This window comes from Symphalangus syndactylus, chromosome 8 (genome assembly GCF_028878055.3).
Source record: "Symphalangus syndactylus isolate Jambi chromosome 8, NHGRI_mSymSyn1-v2.1_pri, whole genome shotgun sequence".
NCBI classification, from domain to species: Eukaryota; Metazoa; Chordata; class Mammalia; order Primates; family Hylobatidae; genus Symphalangus; species Symphalangus syndactylus.
Window position 1 is genome coordinate 28408635 of NC_072430.2, and position 18523 is coordinate 28427157.

General features: G+C 38.6%; 2 protein-coding genes across 20 annotated transcripts in view; one reads left to right on the plus strand and one right to left on the minus strand.

Annotated features, from left to right (window-relative positions):
• EML5 (EMAP like 5) overlaps positions 1-15678 on the plus strand; it is a 185202-nt gene extending 169524 nt beyond the window's left edge. For all 4 annotated transcript variants that reach the window (XM_055288479.2, XM_055288480.2, XM_055288481.2 and 1 more), the window contains 10 exons: positions 360-568; positions 2257-2414; positions 4648-4762; positions 6058-6246; positions 6426-6598; positions 9098-9260; positions 9575-9678; positions 11048-11201; positions 11718-11818; positions 12106-15678. In XM_055288479.2, coding sequence (XP_055144454.1) covers positions 360-568; positions 2257-2414; positions 4648-4762; positions 6058-6246; positions 6426-6598; positions 9098-9260; positions 9575-9678; positions 11048-11201; positions 11718-11818; positions 12106-12142 — 1403 coding nt within the window. In that variant the 3' untranslated portion in view covers positions 12143-15678. The remainder of the gene's footprint in view (positions 1-359; positions 569-2256; positions 2415-4647; positions 4763-6057; positions 6247-6425; positions 6599-9097; positions 9261-9574; positions 9679-11047; positions 11202-11717; positions 11819-12105) is intronic.
• A 349-nt stretch (positions 15679-16027) lies between these two features.
• The window catches only part of ZC3H14 (zinc finger CCCH-type containing 14), a 49952-nt gene continuing 47456 nt past the window's right edge, over positions 16028-18523 (minus strand). For 8 of the 16 annotated variants that reach the window (XM_055288496.2, XM_055288498.2, XM_055288487.2 and 5 more), the window contains 3 exons: positions 18160-18248; positions 16975-17081; positions 16028-16167 (listed from right to left, as the gene is read on the minus strand). In XM_055288496.2, coding sequence (XP_055144471.1) covers positions 16161-16167; positions 16975-17081; positions 18160-18248 — 203 coding nt within the window. In that variant the 3' untranslated portion in view covers positions 16028-16160. Of the gene's footprint in view, positions 16168-16974; positions 17082-18159; positions 18252-18523 lie in introns of all 16 variants that reach the window. The other 8 variants (XM_055288486.2, XM_055288490.2, XM_055288497.2 and 5 more) reach the window with 1 other exon arrangement.

Genomic DNA, 18523 nt, shown 5'->3' on the forward strand with positions numbered 1-18523 from the left:
ATGATTCACTGCTATTTTCTTCCAGCAAGAAACTATGTATTATTAATGATTTGATTGGTTTTGGAGATTCTTATGAAAATTATGTATATTTCTAATGATAATGGCAGATCAGCAAGATAATATTACCTACCACACTTTAGACAAAACATTTAAGTTATATAAAGAAAAGTTAATGGAGCGAAGATAAGTGAAAAGGACTCGATACACAAATAATTGTAAATCATGTATTGCTAGGTAGAGCAGGGGCCATTGGCCTCTCTTCTAAGCCTTTGTTTTTTGAACTATGTATTTTACATATTTGTTTGATGCTGTTGATTAGCTTGGTTCTTGTAATAACCTAGATAATTTTGTTTTTTCAGGTGCCAAAATTGCCAGCAGAGCTGGTCACAATCAACGTATTTTTGTGGCAGAATTCCGACCAGATTCAGATACCCAGTTTGTCTCAGTGGGAGTAAAACATGTGAAGTTCTGGACCCTGGCAGGAAGGGCTCTTCTTAGCAAAAAAGGGCTACTGAGCACACTGGAAGATGCCCGGATGCAGACCATGCTCGCTATTGCATTTGGTGCAGTATGTCTCTTAAAATGCACAGTGTGACTTTAACTACTTTACGTTCTCTTGCCTTAGATCATCAGCCACATGAATGTTGTTGAGATGATACTGTGATCTGCTAATCATTACATGCCCTGGTCAAGCATATATTTCATCTTTCAAAAATCTAGTTCTTTCAGAAATTAGGGAGTGAAAAGAATGTTAATGAGAGGGGAAAAAGGATTTTTTTTTTTGACACAATATCTCACTCTGTCACCTGGGCTGGGGTGCAATGGTGCGATTATAGCTCACTGTAGCCTCCATCTCCCAGGATCAAGAGATCCTCAGCCTTCTTAGTAGCTGGGACTACAGGCAGGAACCACTATGCTAGGCTAATTTTTTTTTTTCATTTTTAGTAGAGACAGGGTTTCGCTATGTTGCCTAGGTGGTCTCAAGCTCCTAAGCTATGTGATCCTCCCACCTTGACCTCCCAAAGTGCTGGGTTTACAGGCATGAGCCACCATAATAAGGATTATGATGAACATTTGATTCCTTGGACTACTGTTATACTCAAAAGCCTTCCTTAATCTTCTAATTGTCACCCTAAATATCCTAAAATTTCTGTCTTCCTAGTAGTTCTTCATAGTCCTAAAAATTTGTCAGAGAGAAAGGTAAATCAAGAAACATGATTTTCAAGTGATTTAAGGTGGTACTAGGGTTTAGGATTTCCTTTGCTTTTTATCATTTAACACACTGCTTATCATACAGCTGGAAGTGCTCTGGGCCAGTGTCTCTACTTCGAGGGAAGAAGGAGGTAGTGAGACAGAAGGAAATAGCAGAATTCCTGGTCCTGACAGAAGGGTGTTCAGGAGCCCTGCTCTCCTCTCACTTTATTCCATCTCATCTGGACCTGTGGCTTCCAATCCACATCTCTTTCCTTTAATATCCTGCATTGGCTAGGCTGTATAAATCCTTTGGTGCATCAAAAAACTAAGTGGATTTTTTGTTTATGTGAGTAGGCAATACTTACAGGAAAAGTTATAATTTTAGAATATTTAAGTATACTTATGTTTTTGAGAAAAAGACCATTGAAATGTTTGTGCCATTTCAAATTTCAGTTGAACATTTTGGGTATTCTTAATATAAGACCAGGCCAGGCGCTGTGGCTCAGGCCGGGCACAGTGGCTCACGCCTGTATTCCCAGCACTTAGGGAGGCCGAGGCGGGAAGATCACCTGAGGTCAGGAGTTCAAGACCAGCCTGGCCAACAGGGTGAAACTCTGTCTGTACTAAAAATACAAAAATTAGCCGGGTGTGGTGGCGGGTGCTTGTAATCCCAGCTACTTGGGAGGCTGAGACAGGAGAATCGCTTGAACCTGGGAGGCAGAGGTTGTGGTGAGCTGAGATCGCACCATTGCACTCCAGCCTGGGCAACAAAGAGCGAAACTCCATCTCAAAAAAATAAAAAATAAACCCTAGAATTATAGTATGTTAGAATTGGAAGGGAAGAATTGTCTAAGGTTATTCTAGCTAATAAGCAACAGGCTTGGAAAAGCTAAGCCTCCAGTTCAGGTTTCCTGACTCGTGAATTCAGTGCTGCTGCCACTACACGATGCATGCTCTTTGTATCAAGGGTGAGACAGCATTACACATACATAGAAAATTATGTATTTGAACTCTGTTTGAACTTTTGATGAGTTTGTCTCCCCCTTCCCCACTCCTTTTCAGAATAACTTGACGTTTACAGGTACCATCAGTGGTGATGTCTGTGTGTGGAAAGATCACATATTGTGTAGAATCGTGGCGAGAGCTCACAATGGGCCTGTGTTTGCCATGTACACCACCCTGCGAGATGGACTTATCGTGACTGGGGGAAAGGAAAGGCCGTGAGTCCTCTTTCTTTTCACAGAATATTTATGCATTTGTGACCTTCCTGAGGTTTGCAGTTAATTATTCTAGTTGTTTCTAAGCTACACAGAGTGTCCTCTCCGACCTTCCTCCTCATATGCTTCTCCTTTATTACCTTTTATGTGCCTTCTATTTGATTCTCATTTCTGGTCTTAATTCACTTCCAATTTTTTTCATGTTGGGGTGATACTTTTTCTGAGGTGTGGATAGGTAGTTGTCCTACAAGTTGAGTTACTTTTCTTAATGTCTGTATGCCTGTGTATGTATGTGCTGAGTAGGAGGCCCATGGGGGAATCTGGAGCCAGGGTTGTATTTTGACTGCCTGCTCTCTTTTTTTTCAGAATGAATTCTAAGGAGTAGAATGCACATTGTTGCTTTAGAAAAGGATGAGGGAACTAGAGAGAACTGCCTTGTTTCCTTTTGCTTGAGGCAAATTTAAACTGTTTTATACAAGACCTCAAAATCTGAGAAGAGGTCTCTTCTGAGTGATTTTCAAATCTCCCAACAGTAACCAGATATTTATGATTTGATTTGTCACCAACATAGTCATATGCATGTTGAAACATGACATGTAGGCCAGGCACAGTGGCTCACACCTGTAATCTTAGCACTTTGGGAGGCTGAGGCAGGTGGATCGCTTGAGCCCAGGAGTTCGAGACCAGCCTGGGCAACATGGTAAAACCCCATTGCTATAAAAAACACAACAATTAGCCGGGTGTGGTGGCACATGCCTGTAGTCCCAGCTACTCAGGAGGCTGAGGTGGGAGGATCACTTGAGCCTGGGGAGGTCCAGGCTTTAGTGAGCTGTGATGGTGCCACTGCACTCCAGCCTGGGTGACAGAGTGAGACCCCATTTAAAAAACAAAAACAAAAATGTGACATATAGGTGACTAAGAAGTACATTTCAATACAGGATTGAAAGAACCCACATATGTTAATTAAACACAAGTGCAGAATTTGTCCCTTTTACATAAAGGAAGAATGCACATAGGCATGCTTTCAGACAAGCAATTCATCTAGCAGAAAAGGAAGGAATACATTTTTCAGTCCTTCCAGGAGAAAATCCATAAATGGGCTCTATTTCGTCCTCCAACACTTGTATTTCCCACGTCATTTACTCCTGCACACCCCCACTCACTAGAAGCCTGCTAAACTGTTCCAGTGAGATATTTTAATACCTGGTAGGAAATAAATATGCTTCTGTTTTGGCCTTCAAAAATAAGCTCTGGGCCAGTTGCAGTGGCTCATGCCTGTGATCCCAACACTTTGGGAGGCCGAGGCGGGCAGATCACGAGGTCAGAAGTTTGGGATCAGCCTGGCCAATATGGTGAAACCCCATCTCTACTAAAAATACAAAAATTAGCCAGGCATGGTGGTGCATGCCTGCAGTCCCAGCTACTTAGGAGGCTGAGGGAGAAGAATCGCTTGAACCCGTGAGGCACAGGTTGCAGTGAGCCGAGATCACACCACTGCACTCCAGGCCAGGTGACAGAGTGAGACTCTGTCTCAAAAAAAATAAAATAATAAATCAACTCTGTAGCATAGCATTTGTAATTCTATTATTTTGCCTTACATTTCCATTATCCTTTTAATAAAATTGTTTTTTACATCTTCCTAATCAAGAAGTATTATGAGGCCAGGCACAGTGGCTCATGCGTGGAATCCCAGTACTTTGGGAGGCCGAGGCAGGTAGATCACCTGAGGTCAAGGTATTTGAGACCAGCTTGGCCAACATGGTGAAACCCCATCTCTACTAAAAATACAGAAATTAGCTGGGTGTGGTGTTGCATGCCTGTAATCCTAGCTACTCGGGAGGCTGAGGTAGAAGAATCGCTTGAACCTGGGAGGCAGAGGTTGCAATGAGCTGAGATCATGCCACTGCACTCAAGCCTGGGAGACAGAGCGAGACTCCATCTTAAAAAAAAAAAAAAGTATTATGAGAGAGGATAATGTATGGTAGAGGCTAAATAAAATTATGCTCATGTCAGAAAAGAGTATTTCTCAAAATAAAATTCACTGAAACTGGATGTTTATTTTGACTGAGATATAGTATATCCTCAAATTGCCATAGAAAGTTTAGAAGAATATTAGAAGTAAATTATAACTATCAGGGCCTTTTTTTTTTTAAAAGGATTCTGCTTATAACTTGTTTATAATAAAAATTATAGTAGCCAATAATAAACACTTACTCTGGCTTGGTTATTTACTTAGGTCAAAAGAAGGAGGAGCGGTTAAACTGTGGGATCAGGAACTGAGGCGGTGCCGTGCCTTCAGGCTTGAGACAGGACAAGCCACAGATTGTGTTCGTTCTGTGTGCAGAGGCAAAGTAAGATGTTCCATGAGCTGATACAGTGCAGCAGAAAACAGAAAGTGGTTATTACTGTGATTCTGTCACCCTTTGCAGCTTAATGAACAATACTTAATAATGCATAACGGTGGATTTACTTGCCAACATTACTCTGTCTTTGCTGCTTTCTTTGCCAAAGTTAGCACCAGTGTGGTGCATAAGCTAGGAAGCTATTCTGTCTAAATACTGTATGTAAACCTCCAATATTTTCTAGAATGTGCCAATTCAACAACTCTAGTAGACAGAATTGAAAACCCTTGCCAGTTGGCTCATTTATATTATGATGGCTGTCTCCATTTTTTAAAAAAACACACATTCCCTTGATAAAACGTGCAATAAACAAACAATGGAATACTACTCAGCCATAAAAAATAATGAAATTCTGTCATTCTTGGTGGCAACATGGATGAGACTGGAGGACATGATGTGAAGTGAAATAAGCCAGGCACAGAAAGATAAATACATGTTCTCACTCCTGTGCAGAAACTAAAAAAGTTGATCCCACAGAGGTGGAGAGTAGAATAGTGGTTACTGGAGGTGGAGAAGGGGGAGGGCAGGGGGATAGGGAAGGACTGGTTAAAGGATACGAGTTTACACAGCCAGATAGGAGCAGTACGTTTTAGTATTCTGTGGTACTGTAGGATGACTATAGTTAAGAATCATGTGTTTATGTATTTTCAGGTATTTACAAGAGAGGATTTTGAAAGTTTCCATCACTAAGAAATGATAAATGTCTGAGGTTTTTATGTGCATTACCCTATGCCCCATAAATATGTATAATTATGTGTTAATTTCAAAATAAAAATTCAAAACTACAATTCCTATGAAAATTTTTGAGCATGTTTGTACTTGTGTATTTATAAACCATATGGATATTATCTTCAGTCTGCATATTAAATTGTAGTTAAGCTTTTACTTTTTAGCTAAAAAATAAATTCTATTACTTTTTTCGTATATCCCACTGCACTTACCCCAGTTTGGAAATCCTAAGATTATCAAATAAAAACTTTGATTATTGAAGAATCCAGGTGTACTGCCACAGAAAAGTTCTATTCTGTAGCATGGACTCTAATATGTAATCTAGCCCAGTGTGCTTACAGATAGATGTGTGCCTGTAGTCATAGAAAAATTAGCATGAGCTAATGACTGCCTTGCTACTAGATTAGCTCAAAGCAAAAAGTTCTCTGAAAGCAGGTCAATAGGGTCATTTTTATATTATGAAGAAGAGCAGCTGTTGTATTACATTCAATGTATTGGTCCTGCTTGTGTTTCAGGGCAAGATCCTTGTTGGGACAAGGAATGCTGAAATAATCGAAGTTGGAGAGAAAAATGCAGCTTGTAATATTTTAGTTAACGGTCATGTGGATGGGCCAATCTGGGGACTAGCAACACATCCTTCCAGGGATTTTTTCCTTTCTGCTGCAGAAGATGGAACAGTGAGACTTTGGGATATTGCTGATAAAGTAAGTACAGATAATTTTTTTGAAAGAGGTTACAACTTCTAAAAAGAAAAGTTGGAAGTTCTAAGTTGCTAGTACTTAAAGAACTATCAGAATTATGTTGAGAATTTTGGGGGGAAACTGGCATAATTTAGAAGTACTTAATGTTGTTTCCTATGACTTTTTTTTTTTTTTAAATGCAGAAGATGTTAAACAAAGTGAATTTGGGGCATGCTGCTCGTACTGTGTGTTATAGCCCTGAAGGGGACATGGTGGCTATTGGAATGAAAAATGGAGAATTTATCATTTTACTAGTGAGTTCTCTAAAAATATGGGGAAAGAAGAGAGACAGGAGATGTGCAATCCATGATATCAGGTTAGTGAACAAATGGAATAGAGTTTCTAGTATATACTTAACTTCCATTTGTAAAATTATCCTTAGCCATGCCTTCAAAAAGAGGTCCCCAGGGCCTGTAGCATTTCCCATATTATAAATTGTATGCTAAAATATGGCTGTTTGTATACTTACTTAATTCTTCTTGCTAAATTATAAACCCACTGGGCACCAACCATGGTCCCTTATAATAGCAAGTACTAGTAGGTAATGTTTGATGAATTCATGTTAACACTTAGCCATGTCCATTAAGTTCATCCCACCAAGAGGTATCTCCCACGGTAATACAAGAGAGCCATCTGCCCTTCAAAAGTTGTCACCCTGGAAAACTAAAGTTGTGATTCCAAACATATCTTCTCTGAATAACCTCAGTTTGGGAATATGTAGTTCATTAATTTAATCAATACCTATTGATTAAATGTTCCAGAATCCAAATTAATTGAAATGTTTCTTAAACCTTTGTTTTTCAGTGCTTAAGTATTTTTCAACAGTGGCTACCATTTACGGAGTACTTCCATGTGATCAGTAGATAAGATTATTGAATCTAGGTCTGTCAAAAGCTTGTACGCTTTTCATCAGTAAAATCCTTTTACAAATGAAACCTTCCTCAGAACTTCAATATATAAAACAGTAACAGTGGTTTCCCTTAGCTTTTACATGTCTCTATCGTACCTCAATAAGACTCATGGGCCATTTCAAGAGACTGAATTGTCCCATATGACTCCAAGGATTGCTAGGCAAATAGCATTTCACTTTGTCTTTTAAATAAGTTCTTCAGGCTGGGCGCGGTGGCTCACGCCTGTAACCCCAGCACTTTGGGAGGCCGAGGCAGGCAGATCGCCTGAGGTCAGGAGTTCTCGACCAGCCTGGCCAACATAGTGAAACCCCGTCTCAACTAAAAATACAAAAATTAGCCGGGCGTGGTGGCAGGCGTCTGTAATCCCAGCTACTCGGGGGGCCGAAACAGGAGAATCGCTTGAACCCGGGAGGTGGAGGTTGCGCCACCGCACTCCAGCCTGGGGGACAAGAGCGAGACTCCATCTCAAAAAAAAAAAAAAAAAAGTTCTTCCAAGATTCAAGTTGTGTCATTTCACCTTAATAACTGGAGGTTACAACTCTTTGCTATTGTGAATAGTGCCGCAGTAAACATACATGTGCATGTGTCTTTATAGCAGCATGATTTATAGTCCTTTGGGTAAATACCCAGTAATCCAACAACGATAGACTGGATTAAGAAAATGTGGCACATATACACCATGGAATACTATGCAACCATAAAAAATGATGAGTTCGTGTCCTTTGTAGGGACATGGATGAAACTGGAAAACATCATTCTCAGTAAACTATCGCAAGGACAAAAAACCAAACACCGCATGTTCTCACTCATAGGTGGGAATTGAACAATGAGAACTCATGGACACAGGAAGGGGAACATCACGCTCTGGGGACTGTTGTGGGGTGGGGGGAGGGGGGAGGGACAGCATTAGGAGATACACCTAATGCTAAATGACGAGTTAATGGGTGCAGGAAATCAACATGGCACATGGATACATATGTAACAAACCTGCACATTGTGCACATGTACCCTAAAACCCTAAAGTATAATAAAAATAAATAAATAAATAAATAAAAAGAAAAAAGAAAAAATAACTGGAGGTTAGTTAAGCTGGGCTGTGTTCTTTGCTTAATATTAAGACATTTTTTCCAGATGGAAGAAAACTATCTTAATGAATTGTTAGCTTATTATGTAATGCTAATGGCTTTTAAAAGCTGAGATGTTCTGACTGGGTGTGGTGGCTCACACCTGTAATCCCAGTACCTTGGGAGGCCAAGGGGGAAGGATTGCTTGAGGCCAGGAGTTTGGGACCAGATGGGCAACATAGTGAGACCCCACCTCTATTTAAAAAATTAAAGTTTTTTTTTTTTGAGATGGAGTTTTGTTCTTGTTGCCCATGCTGGAGTGCAATGGCGCAATCTCGGCTCACTGCAACCTGTGCCTCCCGGGTTCAAGTGATTCTCCTGCCTCAGCCTCCCGAGTAGCTGGGATTACAGGTGCACACCACCACGCCTGGCTAATTTTGTATTTTTCGTAGAGACAGGGTTTCTCTATGTTGGTCAGCCTGGTCTCAAACTCTCTACCTCAGGTGATCTGCCTGCCTCCGCCTCCCAAAGTTCTGGGATTATAGGTGTGAGCCACCAGGCCCGGCCTAAGAAAGTTTTTTTAAACCATTAGATGTTTGTAAAGGAATTGGGAGATGACAATTGGGGAAATATTTTAAATTGAAGTAAAATATAAAGCGTCCTTATTTCATGTAACCCAGACAATCTCAATATACATAATCAGTTGTGTCTGTCAGGTAAATCTATTTGAGGCCTTATCACACGTGACTTTTAAGAACTAGAAAGGAAAAGTCACTGATCTTAAGTATTTATAATACTTCATGTGGTCTAATACTTTTTACATGTTTTGTTTTGATTCAGATTTAGTCCGGATTCCCAGTATCTGGCAGTAGGTTCTAGTGAGAACTCAGTGGATTTTTATGACCTAACTTTGGGCCCCACTCTTAACAGAATCAGCTACTGCAAAGACATTCCAAGCTTTGTCATTCAAATGGACTTCTCTGCAGATAGCAGATATCTCCAGGTGCAGTACCAATACTATATACCCAGGTGGCAAGTTCTTCTGCTTTTACATTTCATCTTAGTGAATGCATTTAAAGTTCCTGAGCTCCGGAGCTCCAGCTTCTCAACTTCTCCCTTTGTACCTTCTGACCTACAGCTCCCTTTCCTCCCCCACTTATCCGTGCTTTTCTCCTCTAAGTTTTTGTAGTGATCTTTTGCATACTTAATGATGTTAGACATGTAAATCAAGTAGCAATATGCTAGTATTCTGTAAACCCCCTGTGGATTTTGTCACTCACCTAATGGAATTATTGTCCCATTTTAATCCGATGGAAGGTCTCTAGTGGCTGCTATAAACGGCATGTCTATGAAGTGCCTTCAGGAAAACATCTTATGGATCATGCTGCTATTGACAGAATTACTTGGGCTACATGGACTAGGTAAATACTTACATATTCACAAGGCGAGAACTGACTTTGAAGGCCAGTTAGAAAAATTGGAAAATCCTATTTCTGAACTGTTAGAGTCATTCCACTAAGGAATAGTAATTGAGTTTCAAGTTTTTGTTACCATATTTTGAAATGGTATGTTCATGTTGGGACCCCTTTTTACTGAATATGTTTCCATGTTTTATCAGTTTCCATGATTTATCAAGTTTTTTTTTAAAGGAAATCAAAGTTTTAACTTTAAAGATACCCTGATATTTTTCTTAACATTAAATTTAATGACTGGCAAAAAGGCATTGGGCACTGTTACGCAACTGTTATTAATTCTCTATCTAAAGGAATGCTATCTTGAATCTATTAGAAGACAAAGCTTCCAAATTTGTTCAAATTTTCTGCCTGTTATGACAGGTAACATGACTATCCATTTTTTTGGTCAATGAAAAATGCCATCAAATTCCTCTATCAGCCAGGCATATAGTGGCTCATGCCTGAAATCTCTGATGCAGCAGGCCGAGGTGGGAGGATCAATTGAGCCTAAGAGTTTGATACCAGCCTGGGCAACATAGTGAGACCCCGTCTCTGAAAATGACTTATGACTATGTCATAAGTCATTTTTATTTTTGTAGAGATAGGGATCTCACAGTATTGCCCAGGCTGGTCTCAAACTCTTGGCCTCAAGCAGTCCTCCTGCCTCAGCCTCCCAAAATGTTGGGATTACAAGTATGTGCTGCCCAACCCAGCCAAGTAGCACTTTTAATTTGAAAAATAGTTCTATCAGTTTTTGGCCAGGCGCGGTGGCTCAGCCTATAATCTCAGCACTTTGGGAGGCCAAGCGGGGGTGATCACCTGAGGTTGGGAGTTCGAGACTGGCCTGACCAACATGGAGAAACTCTGTCTCTACTAAAAATACAAAATAAGCCAGGCATGGTAGCGCATGCCTGTAATCCCAGCTGCTTGGGAGGCTGAGGCAGGAGAATTGCTTTAACCCAGGAGGCAGAGGCTGCGGTGAGCCGAGATCGTGCCATTGCACTCCAGCCTGGGTAACGAGAGAAAACTCCGTTCTCAAAAAAAAAAAATAAATAAATAAATAAAAATAGTTCTATCAGTTTTCATAAAGTACTACTTTAATCTTAAAAGGATTAATCTAGAAACCCTTCAAATTATAAAATTTCATTTTTAAAAGGCAGGAGTTGATATCCTGATGAAATTCAGGTCGCCAAACAACTTACCTTACCATAATTTACTTCCTGTATTTTAAGTAACATGATAGGGTACTTAGAGATTAATTGCCAAGAAACTTTTTGAATATAGTCAACCTGCCCGCACTTGCTATAATGAGTTTTCTTTTGTTCCTTCCCTCTAGTATTCTAGGAGATGAGGTTTTGGGAATCTGGTCCAGACATGCTGAGAAAGCTGATGTCAACTGTGCCTGTGTATCTCATTCAGGAATCAGTCTTGTAACAGGAGATGACTTTGGCATGGTTAAGTTATTTGACTTCCCATGTCCAGAAAAATTTGTAAGTTTGTGTTTTGTTTACTATTATCAGTTTACTCCTAATTTTGATGTCTTATCATCAGCACTTTTTCCCATATATTAAAATGTTTTGTCCTAATTTCCCATATATTTAAAGTGTTTTGTCCTAATTTCTAAATTTTTCCCCAAACTTTCTAAATCTATGTACTTTGAAATAAAAGCTATTAGAAACAAATTCTCTCCCTCGAGTAATACCGTCTTTGGAACTATCCTACAAAAGCTGTAATTAGCTTTTCACCAAACTTATAATCAGTTATCAAATTTCAAATGCTTTTCCTTAGAGAAAAATTGTCAGAGTACCTGTAGACATCTGACTGCCCACACAGCCTGGTTTTGCAGATCCACTACTCACGCTGAAAAAGCATTCTAATCACTGGCTGCAGTGCTAACTCCCTACTCTCTCCACAGCTCTTGTGATAGAGATTATAGTTCCTAATTAAGAGCCTTTGACTTCAGTGTGCACCAAATGCCCTGAGCTTTGTCTGTCATTGTTTTTTAGGCAAAACACAAAAGGTTCTTGGGTCATTCGCCCCATGTGACAAATATTCGATTTACCAGTGGTGATCGACATGTTGTTAGTGCTGGAGGTGATGACTGCAGGTTAGTAACTTTCTCAGCCCATGAAGAAGAGAAGACTATGTTACTAGTTAAGAGACTTAATACAACAACTCCTACAGCTTCGGTTTATGAAATCAGCTAGTCAACAGTAGAAGGTAGTATAACCAGATGGCTCTTCAGAATCTCATATTTATGCAAATACAGAATAAAAGGAGTTAATGAGGAAAAATATTACACATGTAACTTGAAAGCACAACTGAAAAATATTAAACTGTTATGAAAATCTAAAAACGTAATTAACACCCTGCAATTTTCTTCTCTGATTGCAGCTTATTTGTCTGGAAATGTGTACATACGCCTCACTGAGAGATGCTGAGATGACTACACAAATTAACTTTGAGACCAGAATTACAGAAAGAAAAACCAAAACCCAACCCTGCATGGTCAAGTGGTGCTAACCCAAGACTGTAACAGGGGGAAATGCCCAGAATCATCAAAATGTGAAAGACTAATCTGTTCAAAATATTTGCTATATGCACTGGGTATAATCCATAATCCATACACTGCCAGATAATGCCATTTCAAGGAAGGATCGAATACTTGATGGTAAAGGCCAAGTCCCCCTGTATTGGGAAGTGTGCGATTTCGGCAGACCTGCTGGGAAAATTTAGGGTAGAGCACTCTTTACAGAAAAACTCAAAAACCCAATTTGGATAATTTTCATTATCTTTTTAGCAAAATGGTTTCTTAGTGTTTATATTTTATTTTCAACGTTCATTGTTTAATGAAATATTTTATTCTTGCATTTCCATAAGGAAAGGGAAAGTCATGTTCATCCTAAAGGATCACAGTTTTTAAAAGGCAGACATTTTCCCTAAGGAAACAGACACAAGCTTTCCTAGAGAATATGATGTTTTTTAGGCATTAATAAGGTCCTTTTTTATAAAGGACACTTTTCTCCTAGTAGTTTTGAATTCAGGAACAGATCCAAAGTTAGCAGTATATGGCTGCTACATTTCCATTTTCATTTTCGAGCCATCAGTTTATGTTCAGACGCCATCTCTCTAATCGCACATTTAAAACATAGAACTGTAGCCTCACTAATGGAAAAGTAGTATGATGAACAACCATTCCCAATGGTGTACAGTGTAAGGGTTTTAGGGAGCAACAGTATTTAACTGGAAGAGAGAATTGCATATTTAATGTAGTCTAATATATACACATTTGTTTAACATGTAAACAAGTGTTAAATTCACATATACAACATTATACAATTTAATCACTCTTGGAATAAAATTTTTATAGCCTTTTTTCTATTGGGAAAATTTGTTTAGATGTGTGCCACTCCATAGGTTTATTTCCAAAATGAATGAACCCAACTCCATTTGTAAAAACTTGTCAGTTAGAATTCCTTTTTTTAGTGGATTAGGGCTGAATTCTTAGATCCTTATTTCTTTTCACTTTAAATGCTGCCAAAGATCAGTACTCATCATTCAGGAATTCGCTGTCTAGCCTATCTGTAGTTTCCTGAAGATTGAAAATCATGTAGACTGCTATTTAAAAATATATTTTTCTAAGTGTGAGGTTTAAGATGCTGTATTGACCCTATGAGTTTTTAATGTGTTAATTATCTTTATAGCATAATAGATCGCTTTAGGTTCCTGGAATCCCATTTGGTCTGACAGGATATATGAAGATTCGTAATACCTATTTTCTGTGTCTAATACTTGGTTAATACTAAAAATAGAAATGACTAAATTACATCACAGAAAGCATAACCAGTGACTGAACCTGGTAGTTTTAAAGCTCTAAATAGCTGTGGCTGAAGGACTGATTATGGGGCTAAGAAGCTTGAAACGTAAGTTGGTACTCGTTCATCAATGGATTCTCCTAAATTAAGCCAAATTTTGAAATACATGACTATTAAGTTTCTACTCGTGTATTTACAGTCAGTCAATAAATTAAAGAGGGAAAAAGAAATCCCTGAACAACCTGCCCATAAAAAGAAAAATACTCTACATTTGAGCCTGCTGCAGTTTTAAATTTTCCCTCTGGGTCAAGTTTGCCAGCTTTTGGCTACAGAGAAATTAATTATATTTCCATTACAGTACAGGTAGAACCTCTGTAACCTTAAGCATGTAAACTACATAGAATAAAACTGTTTCCACTGTATTTTTGTCCTTCAAAGTGGCCAACCTGATTAAGTCAGCCTTAATCACTACTGCTGTCAGTTTCACGACTAAAGGTCATATTGACTAAGTAGTCATCAGCTGACCACCTCGCTGTATCAGCCAGCAACGAGGGGAAGGTGAAGAAACAGGATAGGCCATACAGAATCTGCCCTATGTTTACTTTTTTAACCCAGAGAATTATTTTTGTGTGCAGTATCTAAGCTCCTGATTGTGTAACCTGGGACTTCTGGCACCTTTTGTTCCATTCATTTTATGTATAAAATGCATGCCAAAGCACACCATGCCCTCTGGTACCCTTGCTTCCAATCGCCAACCGTGCTCATTTCCTTTCTTTTTTGTGGTCCCTTTTTGTGGTGATCATTTTAGACCACGTCATCCAACAAATGTTTTATGGTCAACCTTAGCTTGTTCATAAGCCATAGCAACTGAAAGATTAAACTCTTAAATATGTGTCTGGGCAGTGTCTATTAAATAGCAAAAAACAATCAGATTTTAGTATTCTATTTCCTTGTAAAATGGCTGAACTAAATTAAACTCTTGTTTCCCACTTGTTCTTTATAGTGAAACTGAGAACGAAACTATTTATAAATGATAGCTAAAAGTATTTCCAGATATTTAAACAATTTAAAATAAATTTCTTCTGCAGAGATGCAAAGCATCTCAACACTGGAATGAACAAATGCCTTAAATTCAATGGAGTAAACTTTTAGAATGAAGAGGAACTGTCATTTCACCCAAGCCGAAGACAATAGCCTTATGCGCTTGTGTGCTCTGTCTTTGCTGCTTCTCGTGTTTCAAGCCTTTCCTGTGGGATCAGCACAGCAAAGTGCAACTTACCAAATGGTTTAATGACTGGTTAATTCTTTCTTCTCCCAATGGAAAAGCAATGGCAACACAACAGTAGACTGCTGGCTTGACAATTTTAAACGTGAGCCTTTGCACATGTAGGTTTATCATCATTTGGGTATATGACTAAGCAAGTCAATGAACTTTTTTTTTTAGCAGTTTAATTTGGTCCTGAGAATGTTGCAGTCTTTATTACCCCTTTTGCATTAATCCACTTTTCTAACCACCTTTTAAGCTTTCATTTTTAACACTATACACCAAGTCTTTGAAATCAGTGATCTGTTATTTAACTCTAAAGCATTTGACACTTCTTGCCTTAACAGTTTTAGAAACCACACACAAAAAAAACTCTAAGTAATACAGTAGGCCAAAAGTTTCATCCTATCTTAGTTTACCTATCTGATCTCTGTAATTATAGTTCTGTCATTTAAAATATACTATTTAAATCTAATTTTTACATTTCAAAAATTATCTTCAGTAGTAACTAAGTATATTTTCTGTGGATTCTGAGAATGTTATTTTTCAGAATGTGAGAATATATATGTACACTTATAATCTTGTGACTTTAAAGTCTGTTTTCGGATACAGTATGTAAATACTTGTAAAAAAAATTTGTATAATTTTGTGATTATTTAGAAGGCATTATGTTATTAGTAAATGAGAGCACTGTATAGAACTGTTCCTATTTTCTGTACTTGCCATTCCAGCTGCCTCCACCGTCCATACCCACCTCATTCATCCTGTCACAGAAGGCAGGAAAACTGGGAACTTTACCAAAGTAGCACTCAGCCTGAGAGGCCTGTATAATCATGCTTTTCAAACTAAATTCATTTAAAAATTAAAAAGCAGAATTGAGTATTTTAAGCAGCCTCAGTACCTTTGGCCAATGCTGTTTTCATGGTGGATTATGAACATTATATAATCTTTGGGAAAAGTGAAAGCAGTTCAATTTTTAGAATAATGACAACTGCCTCACTGCATCTCTCCACTCACAAAGCAACCATGTAGCCCCCCTCCCCAAGCTGCAGTACCATTACTAACCATGATGTCAATTTCATATGCTGATCCTCACAACAGCAGTGCATAAACATGCGCCAAATATTTTAACAGAATTTAGCTCTTCCTTAAGCTGTCTTTTCATAGTAAAAACAAAAACACCCAATGTTAAAACCACTTAATAAACTTACAAACTTGAAAAATTAGACACTTCAGATAGGCAATAAAACTTCATATTATGAAAGCAATATATTCCAAGTTTCAAAGATTTGACAAGTTCTGTAGAGTGTCTTTCATCAGTACACGGAAACTTCCAAACTGCATGATCTTCTGCCAGGCAGGACTGGGTGCTATTCGCTGAGAGAACAGAACCAAAAATTGTTTTAATTATCTGCTTTGTATCCATATATACCATCTATCTCAGTTTAAAAAGTTGACTAGTTTTAAGCAATATTTGGTCATAAGATTACAATATAAATGGCAGATTTTTTAAAATAATTATGTCAGGTAGATAAAAGATAATACCATATGTAATTAAATTTTTTGGCCACACTAAAATACTTTGAAACTTCCTTTCAGTATTTCCCAGTTGCTAATGTCGAAGAAAATGGATGTGAAATTCAAGTACAGTACATGTATACATACTCCTGCTGGCCTTAGTATATGCTTGCGTAGTATATAATGAGAAGTTAAAATCTGGCTGGGTGTGGTGGCTCATGCCTGTAATCCTGGTACTTTGGGAGGCCACGGTGGAAGGATATCGCTTCAGCTCAGGAGTTCAAGACCCCATCTCTACTTAAAATAAAAGAAATTAGCCAGGTATAGTGGCACACGCTTGTAGTCTCAGCTACAAGTGGGAGGCTGAGGTGGGAGGATGGATTGAACCCAGGGGTTTGAGGCTGCAGTGAGCTATGATAGTGTGACTGCACTCCAACCTGGGCAACACAGCAAGATAATCTAGGTAAAAAAGTAACCACTGGATAATGTAAAATTTAGCCCATGTAGTAAATTATTTTGCCAAAGGACCCTTGTATAATTAAACAGCAAAGAAAAAAATTCAATGTAACAGTCTAGTTTCCAATTTTGTGTGCTTATAAATTAAGAAACTGCAAATTAGAAAAAAGAATTTGAACTGACATTAGAAAAACGAATTTGAATGTTTACCTGGTTTGAGGTCGAATCCATTTCAAGGCATGTCGTGGTGGGACATTAATGGTGGGATGGTAGAATGTGCAGTCCGGTCTTGTACACTGAGTGTTAAACCTACAGTGCTGAATAGAGATAACAGAGCTTCAACAATATCTACAAGGCTGATATAAATAAACACATTATTTTATTATTTGAGACAGGGTCTCACTCTATCACCCAGGCTGGAGTGCAGTGGCATGACCTCTCGCCTCAGCCTCCCGAGTAGCTGGGACTACAGGCGTGTGCTACTAAGCCTGGTTTTTTGTTTTTTTTTTTTTTTTTTTTTTTTTTTTTAAGAGATGGGGTCTCTTAAATGTTGCCTAGGCTGGTTTCAAACTCCCGGGCTCAAACGATCCCTCCACTTCTGCCTCTACCTCCCAAAGTACTAGGATAGCAGGCATGACCCACCCCACCTGGCCAACATATAACTTAAGAGACAATAACCAGCCCACCCTAACCATTAACAGAGTAAGAGATTCCATCTATAAGGACCATTTTAATATTAGTGAAGCCTTGAAAAATGGACTTACCCTTGAGACACAAAATTCTAGTCAAAGAATCACAGCAAGTAAAATTTCAAAAGGTAGTTTAGCATACCATAAAACTTCTAATTATCCCTTACACTCTTCACTGAGTACCCTCATCTATGCCCAGTTACAGATGGGGCAAGTGAAGGCCTTTCATATGGTCCTCAGGCTACCAGGGCAAGAAGATAATTCATTCTGACCAACTAAACATCTGGAGATTCATCAACCATCATCAATCTTCAGCACACAGACAAAACCATCAGTACAAGTTTGGATGGTTTTAAGCAGTACCTACTGGATTTCATCATCTCAGTTCTGACATTAGATTCAAACTGCCCCCCAACCCCCGCTAAAACCCATCCATATACTTAAATGCAGGGAATAATGGAAAGTGTGACTAGCAAAGATAGGCTTCTCCCCACTGAGTGCTTAGGATACTAACATTGAACAGTTTCAGACCACTTGGCCTAAGGGGCCAGACGGAGGTTCAATGACAATGAAGGAACAACTTAATAGTTTTACTGGCAAAAATCGCAATTACTTTTGCACCAACGTAGTAACTCTGACAAGAAGTTAAATGAGGAAATTGAGACGTTATCACTAAATTGATTTTTGAGAAAATAGAAGTTCTTACTTTTGGATGATAGAAGGGACATTCCATCTTCTTACAAGCAGGGAAGTAACGGCAGAGCTGACTACTGGAAGGTGATGCTGGTGGTGCAACTGCTAACAAAATAAAAACCAGGACTGATCTCCAATCTGTTTGGAAAATCCATTTTTAATGCAGCCTACTGATATTTTCTTTGAAAGTGAAAACCATTTTTAAATTAGAATGGTAAGGTTTATATATTCACTAGTCAAAATACTTCGGAATACTACAGATAGGCACACTTGCTCTTTAAAGACTGGTTGGATTAACTGATCCTGCCAAAATTATTTCTAAAACCATCTTTTGTTTGTTCAATTCCATTTACAGTCACAAAATGCCATTTTAAATT